This window comes from Carlito syrichta, unplaced genomic scaffold, assembly GCF_000164805.1.
Source record: "Carlito syrichta isolate Samal-C Ts95f unplaced genomic scaffold, Tarsius_syrichta-2.0.1 Scaffold308800, whole genome shotgun sequence".
Lineage (NCBI taxonomy): Eukaryota > Metazoa > Chordata > Mammalia > Primates > Tarsiidae > Carlito > Carlito syrichta.
In genome coordinates, this window is record NW_007252896.1 from 573,741 (window position 1) to 592,458 (window position 18,718).

Sequence of the window (18,718 nt, forward strand, 5' to 3'; positions counted from 1 at the left end):
GGCTCAGGCAATCCACTCATCTCAGCCTGTCAAAGTGCTGGGATTACAGACTGAGCCACCAAGCCTGCTGCTCATATGTCTTCTTTTGAGAAGTGTCTATTCATATCTTTTGCCCATTTTTTAATAGGGCTGTTTGTTTTTTTCTTTTTGGTACGTTTGAGTTCCTTGTAGATCCTAGATGTTAGGCCTTTGTCAGATATTACTATAAAGCTACAATAATCAAAACAGCCTGGTATTGATACAAGAGCAGGTATATAGACCAATGGAACAAGATAAAGGTTCTGGAAGCAAAAACTCGATCTCTCAACCAACTCATCTTTGACAATGTCATCAATAACAACCACTGGGGAAAGGAGACCATATTTAACAAATGGTGCTGGGAAAAATGGCTGATCACATGCAGAAGCATGAAACAGGACCCCTACTTATCACTATTACAAAAATCAACTTCAACTCTAAATGGATCAAAGACCTAAACATAAGCCTCAAACTATAAGAATCTTAGAAGAAAATGCAGGAGATACCCTTATGTACACTGGAATAGGAATCAATTCTTGATCATAACCCCAAAAGCATATTTCACAAAAAGTACAATAGAAAAGTGTGGCCTCATCAAACTGAAATGCTTTTCCCAGCAAAAGAAACTATCAAGAGAGCAGGGAGACAAAGCTACAGAATAGGAAAAAATATTTGCTGTGTATCTGACAAAGGCCTAACATCCAAGGTCTATAAGGAACTCAAATGAGCCAAAAGGAAAAAAACAAATAGCCCTACTAAAAAGTGGGCAAAAGACATGAACAGACACATCTCAAAAGAAGACATATGAGCAAGCAACAGATGTATGAAAAAATGTTTAGCCTTACTAATCATCAGAGAAATGCAAATCAAAATCACATTGAGATACCACCTAATTCCAGTAAAGATGGCCATCACTAATAAATTTTTTAAAAGTAGATGCTGGAAAGGGTATGGAGAAAAGGGAACACTTCTGCACAGTTGGTGGGAGTGCAAACTAGTTCAACCTCTATAGAAAACAGTGTGACAATTTTTTAAAAGAACTAGAAATTGATTTTCCATATAGCCTAGCAATCCCCATCCTGGGAATATACCCAGAGGAACTCAAATCAATCTACAAAAAATACACTTGCACACCCATGTTTATTGTAGCACTATTCACAATACCTGCTGCCCATTGAAAGCGGACTGGATAAAGTGTGGTACATATACACAATGGAGTATTACGTGGCCATAAAGGACAAAATTATGGACTCTGCAGCAAATTGAATGGATAAGAGTCTATCGTACTCAATGATCTATCACAGAAACAAAGAACTGAATACCACATGTTCTTACTCATATGGGTCCTGAACATGAGTTTATCACAATACCACATGAGGGGAATTGGCAGTAGCAGGGCATTGCCAGGGGAGGAGGAGGCACATAACATCACAAAGGGTACCTGATTCTAGACCAGGGGAAGTGAGGACCAGTGGGAGGCCCAAACTTCATCTATATGTAGGCTACTTATGTACCTAAACTTGACATGGACCCCACATCTTTAGAATAAAGTATATTTTTTAAAGGATAGTTTAAAAATACTTTTATCAAAATTAATCTTCTAGCTTTATCATCCTCACTTCTAATACATGGAGAACAGTAATATCTGCCTTATAGTAATATCTGCCTTACAAGGTTACATGAGACATGATACGAGGTGTGTTGTGCACCATGAGAGGATGATGATGATGATGACGCTTTCTTTTTTTTTTGAGTTGGAGTCTCACTCTGTCGCCCAGACTGGAGTGCAGTGGCCGCTCCCGGCCACCGCAGCCTCGACCTGCTGGGCTCCGGCGATCCTTCCGCCTCAGCCTTCCAAGTAGCTGGAATTACAGGCATGTGCTACCACGCCCGGCTGATTTTTTTATTTATTGTAGAGATGAGGTCTCGCTGCCCAGGCGGGTCTCGAACCCGCGGGCTCAGGCAATCCACTCACCTCAGCCTCCCCAAGGCACGGGATTACAGGCTGAGCCACCGAGCCCGGCTGACAATAATGATTTCTAACAACAGTTCTGGTTCTATGGTATCAAAGACACCTCTTCCTAAAAGAATCAGTCTCCAGTGCTGAAATTTCAGGCACAGACCTGTTTGTACAGAAGTTTGAATCTTTGGCTGGTCTGTCAAATGCCACATCGGATGTGGCAATTAAATAAGACAAGGTATTAAATTGTGTGGCACATTGAAGACCTTCTCCCCAACCCCTTGTTGCCTCATCCCATGTCTATAGGACAGGATATGTGGGAGAATAGTGTTGGCTCCTCCCTGTCTGTTTCCCTACATGCTTCTTTGGACTGCAAAAAGAGGGAGAATAACAGAAATCCACTAAACTCCATATCCTTCCTCTTCAAAAGACAAAAACAAACAAATCAAATATATCCTGTTACTGCAGACATAGATGAGACAAAGCAAGTTAAATCTAATTTGTTTCTTCTAAGAGAAAGGCCAATGTGCTGAAAAGGAGGTAATAATTTGAAAGTAACTTAGACAGTACTTATGAATGGAAAGGAAATAAAACATTTATGTGGGAAGACTTCCCAGGTATACCCTGTGAGAAGTACCATTTTCAGTACCAAATCATCTTAATAGTATGCCAGCAGATGTTCACCTGAAAGACCAAGGCCCTGATATGACTGGTTTCTCCCTCTTCAAAGAATTAGGTGGAGTAAGTGAACTGAAGAAAACAAACTGCCTACATTGCCACGTAGAGGGTCCCACATTCTGGAGGCTACCACAATGTCTTCAGGTATTACACAATCCCTCTGTATCCTCTTCCCCAATATGGAGACATCTCAATAAATACATAAACACTGTGAGATTTTTTAAAATATCAACATTTATCTAGTCTCAAAGCATCTGGCAAATACTGTTTCTTACTCTACTTGGATGATAAGTCAATTTTCTTAATCTGTTTTGAATTTGAGGAAATACAGGCACAGGAAGGTTAAGTGCCTATCTGAGGTCATCAAAGTCAGTCAGGTGTTTTGATGGGATCACATTCTAGAGTTCTTTACTTCCAAACCCACAGAGAAATCATCAAGACCATCTCTTTTCTCATTATAGCATTATTTATTTTAATGCTGTACCCACTGAATAGGCACAATAAAACACACAGTGAAAATTCATTTCTCCCCAGTGACATAGCAATCAGTCAATAAATTGAACTATTCCACGCTTCACAAAATACAAGATAATATCAGTAGTTAAGATGGTTTATAAAGCATCTACATTTCAACTAGTTCCAGGTCACTAAATAAGATATACCTAAGATTTTTTTTTTAACTATTTGTATTTAAAAGGAAAAAAAAAAACACAAGACATTTCATGTTAGGCCGTGAACAGTATATATACACGTTTTAATATAAATCATGTTTCAAAACCAAAACATAAATGTGTTTTAGAAAAGATTTATCTACCTTGGATAGAATAAAATAGCAAAAATTCATTGGCATTTACCAAAAATGTTATCTTTACAAATAAAAAATTTTAAAGCTACCTACTTTAGGAAAACTATTTACTCTAAAGATTCCAGAGGCTATTTTGCAAAAGTTAGGCTATGCAATTCTTCTGGGTTAAAAAATTCCTTTCCTATTACTGGAAGTGCTAAAAAGAGATTGAATCAGCTCTTGGATGAACCATCAGAGATTCCAAGAATCAACAGGTTGCAAAACCAGGTAATTGGTAAGGTCCCTTCCAACTGTGAGTTTCTACAATTTGAAGTGATGAGGAGAAAGGCTGAATCAGTACCTGTTATTGGTTTCCTAGCTTTAGTCCTCTGAGGTTAGATCCACAGAGAGAATTAAGATCACATACATAACATATTAATTTTAAAATATTGCTGTTTAAGAGGTTCCATCTACACTCATGATTCCATCCTCTTCAGCAAGGTTTCTCTCTAGGTAAGTGTGAGTGCCCCTCCCACTCCCAGGAGAATTCTCTTATATTTGACAGCTAGTCATTGTTGGAGAAATCGTTCCACTAAGGTACATGTCAACCCCATTTATACCAAAAACAGTTGTTTAAAATTGTGTTGTAATAAGATTGGAGGAAAAGCTTTATTCTGGGTTGAGATTGGTTTAAGCAAAGGAGCAGTGGTTAAGACAATAAATATCTGAATATAGTTATGAATAATAAGAAAATCCCTTAAAGAGTTTTGGTTAAATTAATACATAAACTTTATTAGGTCCACAGATATAGTCAAGATCACATACTTAACAACACTTTAATTTTAAAATATCATTCTTTTTACATTTTAAAAAGCAACTTTATTCAAACTTTAAACATGTCTCTTCAATAGTGTTTTTGAGATCACTACACAACTTTTTGAATGATAAAATACAGTTTCTTTTCTTCTTTTTCTTATTACAGATATAATACATGTTCTTTGTGGAAAAATACAAATACAGAAAAGCATAAAAATACAAATCACCCTGTGATTTGGTCCTGCCATCTAGAGATTACTTCTCTCTATATATAATGTGGGAGGTTTTTGTTTTGTTTTTGTATTTATTTATACAATTCTACAGCCACATAAATTATGTGTATATTCAATGTACATGCAATGTATATATTTTAGCAAAATTGAATTCTAGACTATCTGCTTTTTTACTTAACATATTGTATACATCTTACCAGGTAATTAGTCTTTTAAAAAAATTTAATAAACCACTGTTTTCTAGAGCAGTTTTAAGTTCACAGCAAAACTGAGTAGAGAGTACAGAGAATTCTCATATACTCTTGTGCCCACCCACATATTCCCCTACCATCAATGCCTCCCACCAGAGTGGAGCATTTGCTAAATCTGATGAAACAACATCGATGCACCTTTATTACCCAAAGTCCATGGTTGACATCAGGGTACACTCTTGATGTCATTCTATGAATTTGGACAAATGTATGATGACACATATCTACCATTATAGTATCATGCACAGTTTCACCACCCCAAAAATCCTGTGCTCTATTATTCATCCTGCTAGCCCCCATCCCAATGCCCTGGCAACCACTAATCTTTTTTACTGTCTCCATAATATTGCTTTTCCAGAATGCCATATAGTTGGGATAATACACACTAAGTAGCCTTTTCAGACAGTCTTCTTTCACTTAGTAATAGTCATTTAAGTTCTTCAATGTCTTTTCATGGCTTGATAATTCATTTCTTTTTATTGCTGAACAGCATTCCATTGTCTGGATGTACCACAATTTATTTATCCATTCACCTACTCAAAGACATCCTGGTTGCTTCCAAATTTTGGGAATTATGAATAAAGCTGCTATACACGTCCATAGACAGGTTTTTGTGTGGACATAAGTTTTCAACCTCTTTGGGTAAATAAAGGGAAAGTGATTGCTGGATCGTGTGGTAAGCATATGTTTACTTTTGTAAGAAACTGCCAAGTTGTCTTTCAGAGTGGGTGCCCATTTTGCATTCCCTCCAGCAATGAGTGAGAGTTCGTTCCTGTTGCTCTACATTCTTGTTGGCATTTAGTGTTGTCAGTGTTTTGGATTTTGGCTATTTTAATAGGTATGCAGTGGTATCAGTCTTTTACAACATACTTTTGATGACTGCACAGCATTTTGTTCCAGGGATTAAACCAAGTTTTATTTAGCTGCTTTTGTATTAATGGATATTTCCACTCATTGTTACAAACAATAATGTGATTAACATCTTTGAAGCTGTATCTTTGTAATGAATATCACCAATTTATATTGCTATTATTAATGTATAAGAGTGCCAATGCCAAGAACTTATTACATCATTTTTATTTTTATTTTTATTTTTTTGAGTTGGAGTCTCACTCAGTCACCCAGACTGGAGTGCAGTGGCCGCTCCCGGCCACCACAGCCTTGACCCGCTGGGCTCCGGCGATCCTTGTGCCTCAGCCTTCCAAGTAGCCTGAACTACAGGCGCGCGCTACCACGCCCGGCTAATTTTTTGATTTTTTGTAGAGATGAGATCTCACCAAGTTGCCCACGCAGGTCTCAAACCTGTGGGCTCAGGCAATTCACTCACTTCGGCCTCCCGAAGCGTGGGATTACAGGCTGAGCCACCGAGCCCGGCTTTATTACATCGTTTAAAAAAATCTTTGCCAATTTCAATATCCCAGTCTATCACTCAAGTTCTGCCTTCATAGTAAGGGTGACCTTTCCTCCAATTTCAAACACCCTATTCCTCATTTCCATCTAAGACTTCATCAGAGTTGCCTTTACCATCCATATTTCTACCAACACTCTGTTCATGTTCAATTGGATAATCTCTAAGATTTAGGCTCTCTCTACAGTTCTCTTTTTTGAGCACTCACCAGAATCACAGTTAGTGCTCTGTTCATGGCAATATAGGCTTTTTCTAACATGCACCTCAAACTCTTCCAGCCTTATCCATTACCCAGTTCTAAAGCCACTTCCACATTTTCATTTCACATTTCCGCTTCCACACGTTACGGCAATGGCCCCTACTTCTCATTCTCGGTCATCCATTTCCATCTTAGTTCATCTGTGTTGCTAAAACAAAATATCTAAGACTGGTAATTTATAAACAGCATAAGGTTATTGCTCAAAGGTTTGGGGGTTTTTTGTTGTTGTTACTGTTTTTCTTTTCTTTTTTTTTTTAGAGACAGGGTCTCACTCCCAAAGTGCTAGGATTATAAGCATGAGATACCACGCCCAGCCTATTCTTAAGTTTAAAAAAAAATAATAATGGTTGAGGGCATGCCTAATAATTTGCCAACACAAAACAGTGAGGGTAATGAGATTTTTTTATCTTCTAAAAGGGCCTACACTTAATTCAGATAACGTTTATCATGCAGCACCCATGATATTTAAAATTGTTAGCAACATAAGTGTTTAACAATAGATGAATGGATAAGTATGGAACATTCATTCAATTGAATATTATGCTTCTTATTAATATGATGATTACCATAACTAAATATTAGGAAACCATTGAACTCTTATTAAAGATACTGAAATGGAAATCATGAATGATATAGTATAGCTGTCCCTTGGTACCCATGGGGGATTGGTTCAGGACCTCCTGTGGCTACCAAAATCTGCTCAAAGTTCCGTATATAAAATGGCATGGTCTTTGCATATAATCTATGCCTGTCATTCTACATATATTAAATAATCTTTAGATTATTTACAATACCTTATACAATGTAAATACTATGTAAATAGTTATATTATTTTTTATTTGCATTATTTTCACTATTGTACTGTTATTTTTTATTGTTTCCTCCTCCAATATTTTTGATTCTCAGATGGGTGAATCTGTGGATGTGGAACCCAAATATTGGAAGCACCTACTCTACTAAGTAAAAATAAAACAAAATAAAATAAAAATATAAAATCAGGCTACAGAACAATATGCATAATCGAATTCCATTTTTAAAAGTATGTATATATACATACACAGGTTAAGGGAAAATATACTGCAAATGTTTATCTTTTGGTGGTAGGATTATCAGGTGTTTTGTGTTGTTTCTGTGTTTGGTGTTCTTCAAGTTTTGTACATAGAATCTATATATTCCTTTTGTAATTTCCAAAAAAAAGTTAGATTCTTTTTGTTACCATCTTAACCATTTGTAAGTATACAGTAGTGTTAGCTACATATACAGTGTTGTGCAACAATCTCCAGAACTTTTTCATCTTGCAAGACTGAAACTACATTCATTGAACAACTTCCCTTTCCCCCTGCCCCCAGTCCCTGGCAACCGCCATTCTACTTTCTGTTTCTATGAGTTTGATTATTGTTGATGCCTCATAAGTGAAGCCATGCAGTATTTGTGCATTAATAACTATAGTCAATCTTTGAATAAGACGAGTTTGAACTGTGCAGGTCTACTTATCTGTGGATTTTCTTCCACCTCTGCTACCCCTTGAGGCAGCAAGACCAAGCCCTCTTCCTCATCATCCCACTCAATATGAAGACATGAGGATGAGACCTTTATGATGATCCATTTCCACTTAATGGATATTAAATATATTTCTCTTCCCTATTATTTTCTTCATATTTTCTTTTCTCCATCTTACTTTATTGCAAGATTACAGTGTATAACACATAAAATCCATATTAATTATCTGTTTATGTTATAGGTAAGGCCTCCAATCAACAGAGACTACTAGTAGCTAAGTTTTTGGGGAACCAGATGTTATACTCAGATTTTTGACTGTGCAGGGGTCAGTACTGTTCAAGGTCAACTGTAGTTTATTTTGCTTAGCATAATATCCTCAAATTTCATTCATGTTATATTATATGACAGGATTTCCTTCTTAAAATGGTGTTTTTTAAAAGACTAGATAACAGAATGAAAGAATAATTTTGATGTAATATTGAATGAAACAGGCAAAATATTCTGGTTGTGCTTGAATGATGACGACAAGAAAAATAATTCCTCTACTTTTTTCTTGTCCAATTTAATCAATATGTATTTTTGTAACAATATGGTGAGTGGTTGTGATATAATTAGGTAAAAAAAGTAAAAATCAATGTTTTACATATTGAAGTGTACTGTAAGATTACAGTCATGTTAAAAAATGTGTCCAAGAAAATAATATGAAAGGAAGTATACCAAAATACCAACAATGATTGTATTGAGGTAATGGAATTTTTTGAAATGATTTTTCTATTTATTTAAAAAAATTTGTAGCATGAATATAATACAATAAAATGTTTGAAATACAAACTATATTAGTTTGCCATCGTGGCCGTTTGTATCCTATATAAAAATACATTTTATTTATTTGGTTGGGTGCCATGGCTCACACCTCTAATCCTAGCCACTTGGGAGGCTGAGGTGAAAGTATCACTTGAGCCCAGGAGGTCAAGGCTGCAGTGAACCATAATCCCACCACTATATTCCAGCCTGGGTAGCCGAGTGAGACCCTGTCTCAAAAATAATAATAGTAATAATTTTGAAAAATACATTTTATTTATTTAAAAGAGGAAAAATCCATTTTTGCAAGTTTCCGAGTCCTATTTTTTTGCTGCTGATCACAGCATTAGCACCATTTACTGTTTTTTCTAACAATCACAAACAAGCAATAATCTCAGAATAGTCTTTTTACAACATATCCCCCTCATTCCCTCAAATTTACCTGTTTCCACTCAGAAGTAAGGGCTGGTAGCCATTATAGATAATCTCCAAGGTACTACCAGGTCTATAACTCTTCAACTCCATCATCTACCATTAACAAAAATTAGGGATCTATTTCATTCCCCACATTCTCTAATGCCAGATGTGCAGGAACAGTAACAGGTAAAATATTTCATATCACCAACTACTTCAAAACACCTCTCCCCGTTCTCATTCCCTGAGAAGCTTGGACAGTCAAATTCTGAATGATGTGAAATGTCAGGGTTCATCTAGAACCAGAATGGTGTAGTTACAAGACAACTGAATGGAAATTCCCACTTCACAAGGATGTTGATTATGTAGATCTTGTTCTATGAACTAAAAAGTCACTTCTGAAGTTTCAAAGAAAAAATTCTGAGGCTACTTAACCAATTAAAAATACTAAGAAATGGTGATTTGGAACCTTTGGGGCTGGGTTTGCCTGGTGTGGTATGTCCAAGATGAAAAGTGTAGGAAATGATTTAACATAGTTTTAGCTGGTTACTAGGGAGTATCTATCACACTTAAACATCATAACAGCTTCTTAGCACTATTAATTTGACATTAAACCACTGATCAGAGATATAAACAACTCTATTGAACACTGATTTGTAGGTTTCTTCATGTAGCTAAATGAATAGGGACTGAATACAATCACAAATATTTAAATGTACATGTATTAATATTTTTGCTGTTCACAATTGTTTAAATGTTCAAAACTATTCTGAGCCAAATTAGCATGGGGATTTTTTTCAGCATTCTTGCCTCTGTGTTCCTGTTATCTGGCACATGGAAGATGCTAAATAATTACTTATTGAATGAATAAATAAATACCTGCTCACAATAGTTTTAAGTTACTTTTACTTACTATAAACTTGGAATTTTTGAGCACATGAATCAGATCCATTATAAAACTCCTCACTAAAATAGCTCTGTCATTCTTTGCAAGCCCAAATCTCCCCATTTGCTGCTACTATGGTACCAGGCCTCACAAGCAGAGTCTAATAACTGTGTTAAGTATTAGGGGCAGAAGAGAAAGTGTAAGAAACACAAATGCTACTAGAATATGGTTCAGGCATACAATAGAAAGTGTGGGAGGTTCTTGAAACAGTTTTTCTACCAATCATATATATGTCAGGTTTTGTTCTAATGCTAAGGATACGATGATGTATCCTTGGATAAACTTTCTGCCTTTAAGGAACTTATATTCCAGAGGTAAAACATAGGCACATAATAAATAAGAAAGATCATTTCAGATTGTGCCAAATACTACTAAAATAACACAAAGGGTTTGGTGGCCAAATGAGATTCACCAGAATCTGAGCTCTTACCCAGTATTAAACTTTATTAATAATTTCAAGGATACAGGTAATCCCAAGACACAGGTGAAACACAGAGAAATTCGGGATGCCAACACTGTTTTTGAGATCCTCTCCTGTCATATAAGGGCTCAGTCTGGCCCAGATTTGACATATGAGGTCTTTAAGTAATGTAGATTTGTGGAGGAGGAGATTCCCAAAGTAGAGGTAGGAGCAAGAATAAAGGCTTTGAATATGAGTTTGTTCAACATATTCTAGAAACAGCAAGGAAGCCAGCATGTGAACAAGAAGGACAATAGTAGGCAATGACAGGTCTAATCAATTAGGGGTTTGTGAGCCCTGGTAAGTAAAAGTACTTTAGACTTTTTTTCCTGAGTTGGAAACCTCGGAAGTAGGGTTCCAAGCAGTGAAGTGACATGCTCTAACCTTTTTAAAGGGATCCCACTCAACTGTGTGAAGGGTAGACTATAGGGGACCAAGAGTAGGAGCAGGGAGAGTAATGTGAAGGCCACTGTAGTAGGTCATGAAAAAAATGACAATGGCTTGGAGTCAGTCCCTACTCATTTAGCTAAATGAAGAAACCTACAAATCAACGTCCAATAGAGTTGTTCATATCTGTGGAAATGGTGAGGAATCAGATTTAGAACTACCAGGTAGAGATGGCAGAATCTGTTGATACATTATAGCACTGAATTTTCAGAAGTCCAATTTCAAAATATCTTTTAACTGGTGAATTTAGTCCAGTTGTATTTATTATGATTATTAGTACCATTATCTTGTATTTTCTATATACTCTGATTTTTCTATACTTCTTTTCTACCCTTTTTGGATTGACTAAATGTCCTTTAATTCTTTATCCCCTATATCAATTTGGAAGTTACGTATTCAATGCCTAGTCTTAATATTTAAGCATGCATACGTAATACAATCCAAAGTTTAATGGTGATGCATGTCTGTAACCTCAGCTACTTGGGAGGATGAGGCAGGAGAATCACTGGGCAACATAGCAAGACCCTGTCTCAATTTAAAAAACAAATTTTGTATTACATATTACATGCTACAATTGTCCAGTGCTTTAGTTCCAAAATTTAGCAACATTCTCTTTCAAAAAAGTATTATAATATCTCATTTAAATTTATAGTAATTTTCTCTGGCGTATTGATGTTATTTTCTCATTAATTAATCAAATATCATTGGAATTCCTGGGTTAAGAAAGCAAACTGCACATATGCATCTAACTTTACTCTCTCTCAACCCTCATCAAAATTGCAGTAAATAAATTTTTTTAGAAAAAGATCATAAACCTACTTGGGGAGAATAGGAAGGGATACAAATGGGAATAAAATGTTGGAAGCTGGGAAGCAGATGAATGAGTGGCAATGAGCCAGGAGACCCAGAAAACTGAACCCCAAGACAGTAGTGAGTAAAGAATCCTCAGAAAGCATTGGTTACTTCTGAACTAGGGGTGAGGGAAAATTAAAATTAGGAGCACTAGGGTTTACCCTTTAGTATGCTTGAAAAGCTGTGAATCCCTTCTCAGTTTTGCTCATTGGGTGACTGCCTCTCTCTATCCCAGCAGGAGTCTAGAGATTTATCTTCTAAAAAGCGTACAACAGAAGGTGTCTGAACTGGCAGTTAGATGCTTCTGTCTCTAGAAAAAGCCTAAGAAGACTATTTTGGGGAACCAAATCTGCAGAAGAGAAAATCCAATGTTAGTGATACCCATATTACTCAATGATGAAGTTTAAAGATGACAAGCTCCATGCATGTGCTATCAGCCAACAGCCAAGGTCTATCAGATGCTCAGGAAAGCTACTAACAAAAAAAGCAAAATAAACACAGATGTCAACTTGGAGAAAACAGATTATTCAAAGAAGAAAATTTCAAATAAAGTACCACTAATGTCTTCAGAGATATGAAACAGAAACAGGATGCTGTTTAGAAAGGAACATTAAAAGAACAAAACCAAGCTACTAGAAAATAAAAACACAGCAGAAATGAGAAACTGAATAAAAATGTCAGAAGAGAAAGTTCAAGAAATCTATCAGATAGAAAAAAAGATAGACATCGCAAACACTGGAGAAAAAAGACGATTCAGGCTTCTAGGAAAGAAATTATTTTTTTTTAAAGGTTACAGATAAAGGATTGTGAATCAGAATGTATTTGCAGTCTCTCAATGGTATCACCAGGAACATGGAGACAACAAGGAGTACCTTCAAAACGCTTAATGGAGTACTTAATAAAATCCAAATCCAACGAACACAGAAGAGTACACTGAATATACCCAAACAATGACTAGTACAAGCACTTTCAAACATACAAAGTCTCAAAAATTTTACCTCCAAGGCGTTCTTTTCCAAGAAGTTATTGAAGAATGTCCAAAATGCTAAAGGAACTATAAAGAGAAGAACTCAAGATATAGAGAAATTCTACTCAGAATAGAAAGAAAACAGCAATTTCCAGGAATATCATCAAGACCCCAGAATGATAACTCTGTACCAGCTGTAGAGATCAAGTGTCCCATGTTGAAGTTGGCTTAGTCGACTAAGAGACAGATATTCTGAGGACGGTCATTACCATGTTCTCCCTACCATGGCATCCTCTTTTTGTCCAAGAATAGAATTCTAGAAGAAGCCTGGCCAAGATCTTATCTACCATGTGCTAGTAAAGTTTCTGCTCACTTTTCCATGTTCCCCTCTTTGAATCTGAGAGGACCTTCATTTTACTCCTAAGAAGTTTTCTGCTTTTATCCAATCCTGAAAGCTAGGGAAAGGCTATGGTGAGCTTAGAAATCAAATATATTGAGCAGCCAACTCCTTTTGGTCATTCTGTTGGACATTCAACACTCGGTTCACTTACAGCTCTTCCAGATGACAACTATGACAGCCAAGAAAATGCAACTTTTAAATCTCTAATTGCAGGAAACATAATTGGATCATGTCCCCAGCCATCATGTTTGAGCCAAGACCATAATTCTCATGGGCTGCTCCCAGTCAATATAGAAGGTTATATCCCAGCATAACCTGGCTGGGGAAGTGCAGGGCCTGATAACGGAGGAAAGAGACTACACACTCAAATAGCAGAGGATTAGCTAGCATGAACTAAAAGGAGTTAGGGAGTATTCCTGAGATTGGATGAGAGTGCCTGACCAAGAGGGCTGGAATATACAACTGGATAATAAAGAACATTGACGACCCGCCCGGGCAACTTGGCAAGACCTCATCTTGACAATAAATCAAAAATTAGCCGGGCATGGTAGCGCGTGCCTATAGTTCCAACTACTTGGAAGGCTGAGGTGGAAGGATCGCCAGAGCCCGGGAGGTCGAGGCTGTGGTGGCCGGGAGCATGCCACTGCACACCAGTCTGGGTGATGGAGTGAGACTCCAACTCAAAAAAAAAAAAAAAAGAATTCATTGACTTCAGGCAGTTTCTCAAAACTTAAGACCTCACACTCGGCCAAGAACCCTAGGAGATGGGGCAAACTTGCTGCTAGGGTGACTTTTAGAGACCTGGAAAAAGTGATACCCAACACTGAGTGAAGTAGAAAAACTGAGCTGATAGAAGTGGGCAGGGTAAAATGGATTTATTATGAGTCAGAAAACCCACCAGAGAATTATGTCCCATGGGAGGGCTCGATGACATACTGCCCACCAAGGGCATCAGGCATATGCTGGTGAGAAAGGCACTAGCATCACTAAGTTCTGTGATGGCATCCTCTGTAGCCCAGGGTTGACTAAATTAGGTAAACACAGACCAACGTTTGTTAAATCCATAAAATGACTAACCAGCCAAGATCCCCCCAACCCAGGTAACAGACCAGGCGGAGTTGTTTAACCATAGAAGCAAAGCGTTCTCATATAACAACGAGTAAGGTTGAAGAGTGAGCCAAAGGGAGCCATCAGAACACAGAATGTATAGAGGCAAAACAGACGGGTAGCCAGTAAGGATCCTGTTTAACATCTGCAACCAAAAAGGGGCATGGATGGGGAATGGAGGCTGAGAATGGTCACCCCAATAAAAAGTCATAATCCTTGCTTAGCTCCTAAGCCTGAATTACAATTTTACCAACACAGGTCTTATTTTTAAACATCTTTTAGTTCTCTTTTGTGATTAGCTTGAATTCTCTGTAATTCCACTTAGGTTTTCAACTTCAAATGACGTAGACCTCTAAAGATTTTTTTCCACTTGGATCAAAACGTTCTTATCTCCTCCCACTTCCCACACACTAAAGATTCTAAATGACTCAAACTTAATATTAAAGAATAAATTATTTGATAGCCTACATATCAGTCAAATTTTCACTAACCCTTCTCCTAGTTGCCAGTTTTTGTGATATTCCAAACAGGCAGAGATTATTTGGAGCAAGTTGTTAATTATAGAATATTAAGTAGATGGATCAATATTGAATAATTTTAAAAATAATCTATCTCAAGAGAAAGATTAGATTTGGAATTGGTCCTCAGGAAGCAAAGGACTGAAAGTTATAAAAATTAAAGAGAAAAGAGTGTATCTACACTAACATTCAAGAAGATGATAAGTACAGAAATACACACAAGTTTCAATTTTTGATAGAACAATTTTAAAGTATATACACACATACATTTGAAGAGCTTGAAATTATTAAAGAATATTTAGCAATATTATATTTACTCCTATATGCATAGTTATGAAGCTTTGGTTTTTAAAATGTATTTAAATATAGTAAATGTTAAATGTATTTACATATGTAAAAAAACATACTTGTATTTATCAATGCAAATATTTGTATTTATCAATGCAAACTTGATAAATACAAATATGTGAGGTTCCCTCCCCCCTCCATTTATTTGGGAAAGTTCAAAGAGGGTAGTCATACCCAAAGCTGTTTAAGGATATCGCTAGAATTGAATTAGAATAAATTGTGTTGGTATACGAATACAAAAAACATTCACAGAGCTTAATAGCTCAGTGATGCCCATTGGTCCATAACTGTTTTAAATGTCTGTAATTTTCAAAGGTTATATCAATGTGTCTAATAAAAGGATAAAAATAAAATAAAACTTTGCGACCTAAGATCCACTGTGGCCAAGTGCCCAAACCAGTAGAGATATTTTGGTAGCAACGCACCTGCAGAGCAAGCAAACCCAAATATGTACTGAGTGTCCACCAAGTAACAGTTGATTCCTCACGGTTATTAAATTTAATCCTCATAAAAACATTTTGATATTATTAGACTCCTTTTGCAGATACAGAACCAGGCTTTGAAGGATTAAGCAGCTCATTGATGGCCACGTAGCTGTAATTGGTAGCTGCAGGGTTTGAACCCAGATCTTTTGATACTAGATATGGTATTTGTTCTACTCTGGCATAGAAACCCAAAGATCACATTTTTTTCTGTAAAAGACCAGACAGTAAATATTTTTAATTTTTGCAAATCATATAGTTTCTGTTGCAAGTACTCAATTCTGTCCTTGTAGAGAGAAAACAGTCACAGATAATATGTAAATAAGTGAGTTTAGTTCTGTTCCAATAAAATCTTATTTACAAGCACAGGTGGTGGGCTGAATTTGGCTAGGGATCATTGCTGACCCCTGATACAGATTAAAATACACCAAAAAACCCACAAAGAGACTAGGCTCTAAATATTCTCCTTGTCTGACCTTCAGAGGCATTTTTCATTACCACTCCACATACTCTACTGAACATGCAATAATTATGATTTCACTGTAAATTTTCCTCCAGTTCCTAACCAATTCTAGCTTTGTAGACAAAAACACTTTAAGGTAGTGATTGGCAGCATCTTTTTTTTTTTTTTTTATCTGACTACCAATTCAGGAAAAAGAAGCTTTCCCCGCACTCTTTGGAAAAATAGCTTTATTGAACCCAAAATGTAAAAGCAATGTAAAATGTAAAAACTTAGATTCATTAACTGGGTATTTTTAAATGTTTTTTTTTAAAGGATACTGTTGGCTGGGCTTGGTGGCTTAGCCTGTAATCCCAGCACTTTAGGAGGCTGAGGTGAGTGGATTGCCTGATCCTGCAGGTTCAAGATCAGCCCGGGAAACTTGGCGAGACCTCGCTTCCACAGTATAATAAAAAATGAGCTGGGCGTGGTAGCACGCACTTGTAGTTCCAACTACTTGGAAGGCTGAGGTGGAAGGATCGCCGGAGCCCAGCAGGTTGACAATGGGGTAGCCGTGAGCGTGCCACTGCACTCCAGCCTGGGCAACAGAGTGAGACTCCAACTCAAAAAAAAAAAAAAAAATGATACTGCTTTTCAGTCACCAAGGTGCTAATATGTGGGCAATTGAGTCATTTTTCTAAACTTCCATTCCTTAATTTTATGTAGTGCTTTAGGATTCAAAACTTGTATTCTTATACATTCTTTCATTGATCTTTGAAGCAAACTTTGAAGTAGTTATTATTGTAGACAAACTGATTCTGAACAGAGCTTAAGTGACTTGCCCAAGGTCACAATTCCTTCTCTTCAACTTAACAGTGAACCAGCAAGTACTGTGATGGTGCAAGGAAGGAGGAGATAAATAAAATCCTTGCCTTTCTCCTTACCCTCTTTGTTAACCCCTGGCCTCCACCAAAACCTATGTGCTTAAATAAGAATTCTGAAAATATTCTCCTGGTGGTGGCCCAGGTAGCTTTTCCCCTCAAGGTCTCTACTGCATTTGAAATTAGATCAGAGACCTTTCTGGAAAGCCAAACAGAGCATGAAGCTCCCTCATCTTAGACTGCTCACCCACTGCCTTATGGGATAGTTCTCTCCAGGGACAGAATTATGTATTATAAATAATCATGTAAAAAATTCTTAGACTATCTGGTCAATGTAAAGCTAGCTCTTATTATTTTATTCTGTTTACTACTTGTTCTAAAAATTAGTTTTATTTCCACAAATAAATACAAATTCCTTACAGTCTATTTCTGCTTCCGTCCCCTTTGAGCCAACATTACTTACTGTACTCCTTCCATCTATCAATAAACGGTGTTTCTGAATATGGTCAGTCCTTTGTGTCCACTGACCTTTCTTCAACTAATTGTAAAGGGAAGATAACTTCTAAACTGCCTCTTTATTTGACCAATTGTGATACTTGTTCATAGTCAGTTCTTCAAGATTTGATCTTCTTTCAGATCCCATTGGCTGGCTAATGTTCGTAGCTGCCCTAATATTTTCACTGAGCACATTCAGTAGTTTGTGACATTTTTAGTTTCAGGTAAGGATTGTTTTTAACTACAAGGAGTAGTTGTCAAACAGTCTGCTGAATGAAACTTCCTTAGCCCTAAGTTCTTACCTCTGCAATCAGATCATGTAGCTCTCCTTCACTAGGGCAGCATCCTAATGACCTGATAATTGTTCCAATCTCCCTGCAAAAAAATAATTTTCAACAGTTTTAGAATATAAGCTCTGAAAAAGCAAATGCTATGCTTTCCTAAATTGTTTCATAGCACATGTAACATAACAAAACAAATCATTCAGATATTGCCTCATGACTATAAAAGATACTTTCTGGGGAAACAAAAAGCCATAAGAGAAACAAAAACAGATGAAAGAAATGTTTCCATTTCCTGGCAAATGCAAACTCTTCCTGGGCCGAAGTCAAAAAGTTCTAGAAAAGGAATAGAAAGGGGAGAAGAGGGAGTAGGGAAAAAAAATGTCAGCCGCTTACCAGCTGATTTTAAATGTTACTTAACTCTTTTTTTTTTTTTTTTTTTTTGAGTTGGCATCTCGCTATGTTGCCCAGACTGGAGTGCAGTGGCACGCTCCCGGCCACTGCAGCCTCGACCTGCTGGGCTCTGGTGATCCTTCCACCTCAGCCTTACAAGTAACCGGAACTACAGGCACGCGCTACCTTGCCTGGCTAATTTTGGATTTATTGTAGAGATGGGGTCTCACCAAGTTGCCCAGGCGGGTCTCAAACCCGTGGGCTCAAGCAATCCATCTGTCTCAGCCTCCCAAAGTGCTGGGATTACAGGCTGAGTCACTAAGCCCAGCCTGTTACTTAACTCTTAAGCCTCAGTTTCCACATCTGTACAATGGGGATGATGATCTCTATCCCAGAGTTTTGTGGTGAAGTTTACATTAGCAACAGAGTACTTAAAAGTATGGCCTCTAAGCCCAGCTTGGTGGCTCAGCCTGTAATCCTGCGCCTTTGGGAGGCTGAGATGAGTGGATTGCCTGAGCCTGCAGGTTCGAGACCTGCCTGGGCAACTTAGCAAGACCTCATCTCTACAATAAATCAAAAA

The 18,718-nt window shown here is 37.1% G+C and overlaps 1 protein-coding gene across 1 annotated transcript in view; it reads right to left on the bottom strand.

The window, feature by feature from the left end:
• The window catches only part of EFCAB2 (EF-hand calcium binding domain 2), a 125,624-nt gene that overhangs the window by 12,501 nt on the left and 94,405 nt on the right, over positions 1–18,718 (bottom strand). Inside the window, exon 3 of the mRNA XM_008065722.2 lies at positions 17,767–17,839. Coding sequence (XP_008063913.1) covers positions 17,767–17,839 — 73 coding nt within the window. The remainder of the gene's footprint in view (positions 1–17,766; positions 17,840–18,718) is intronic.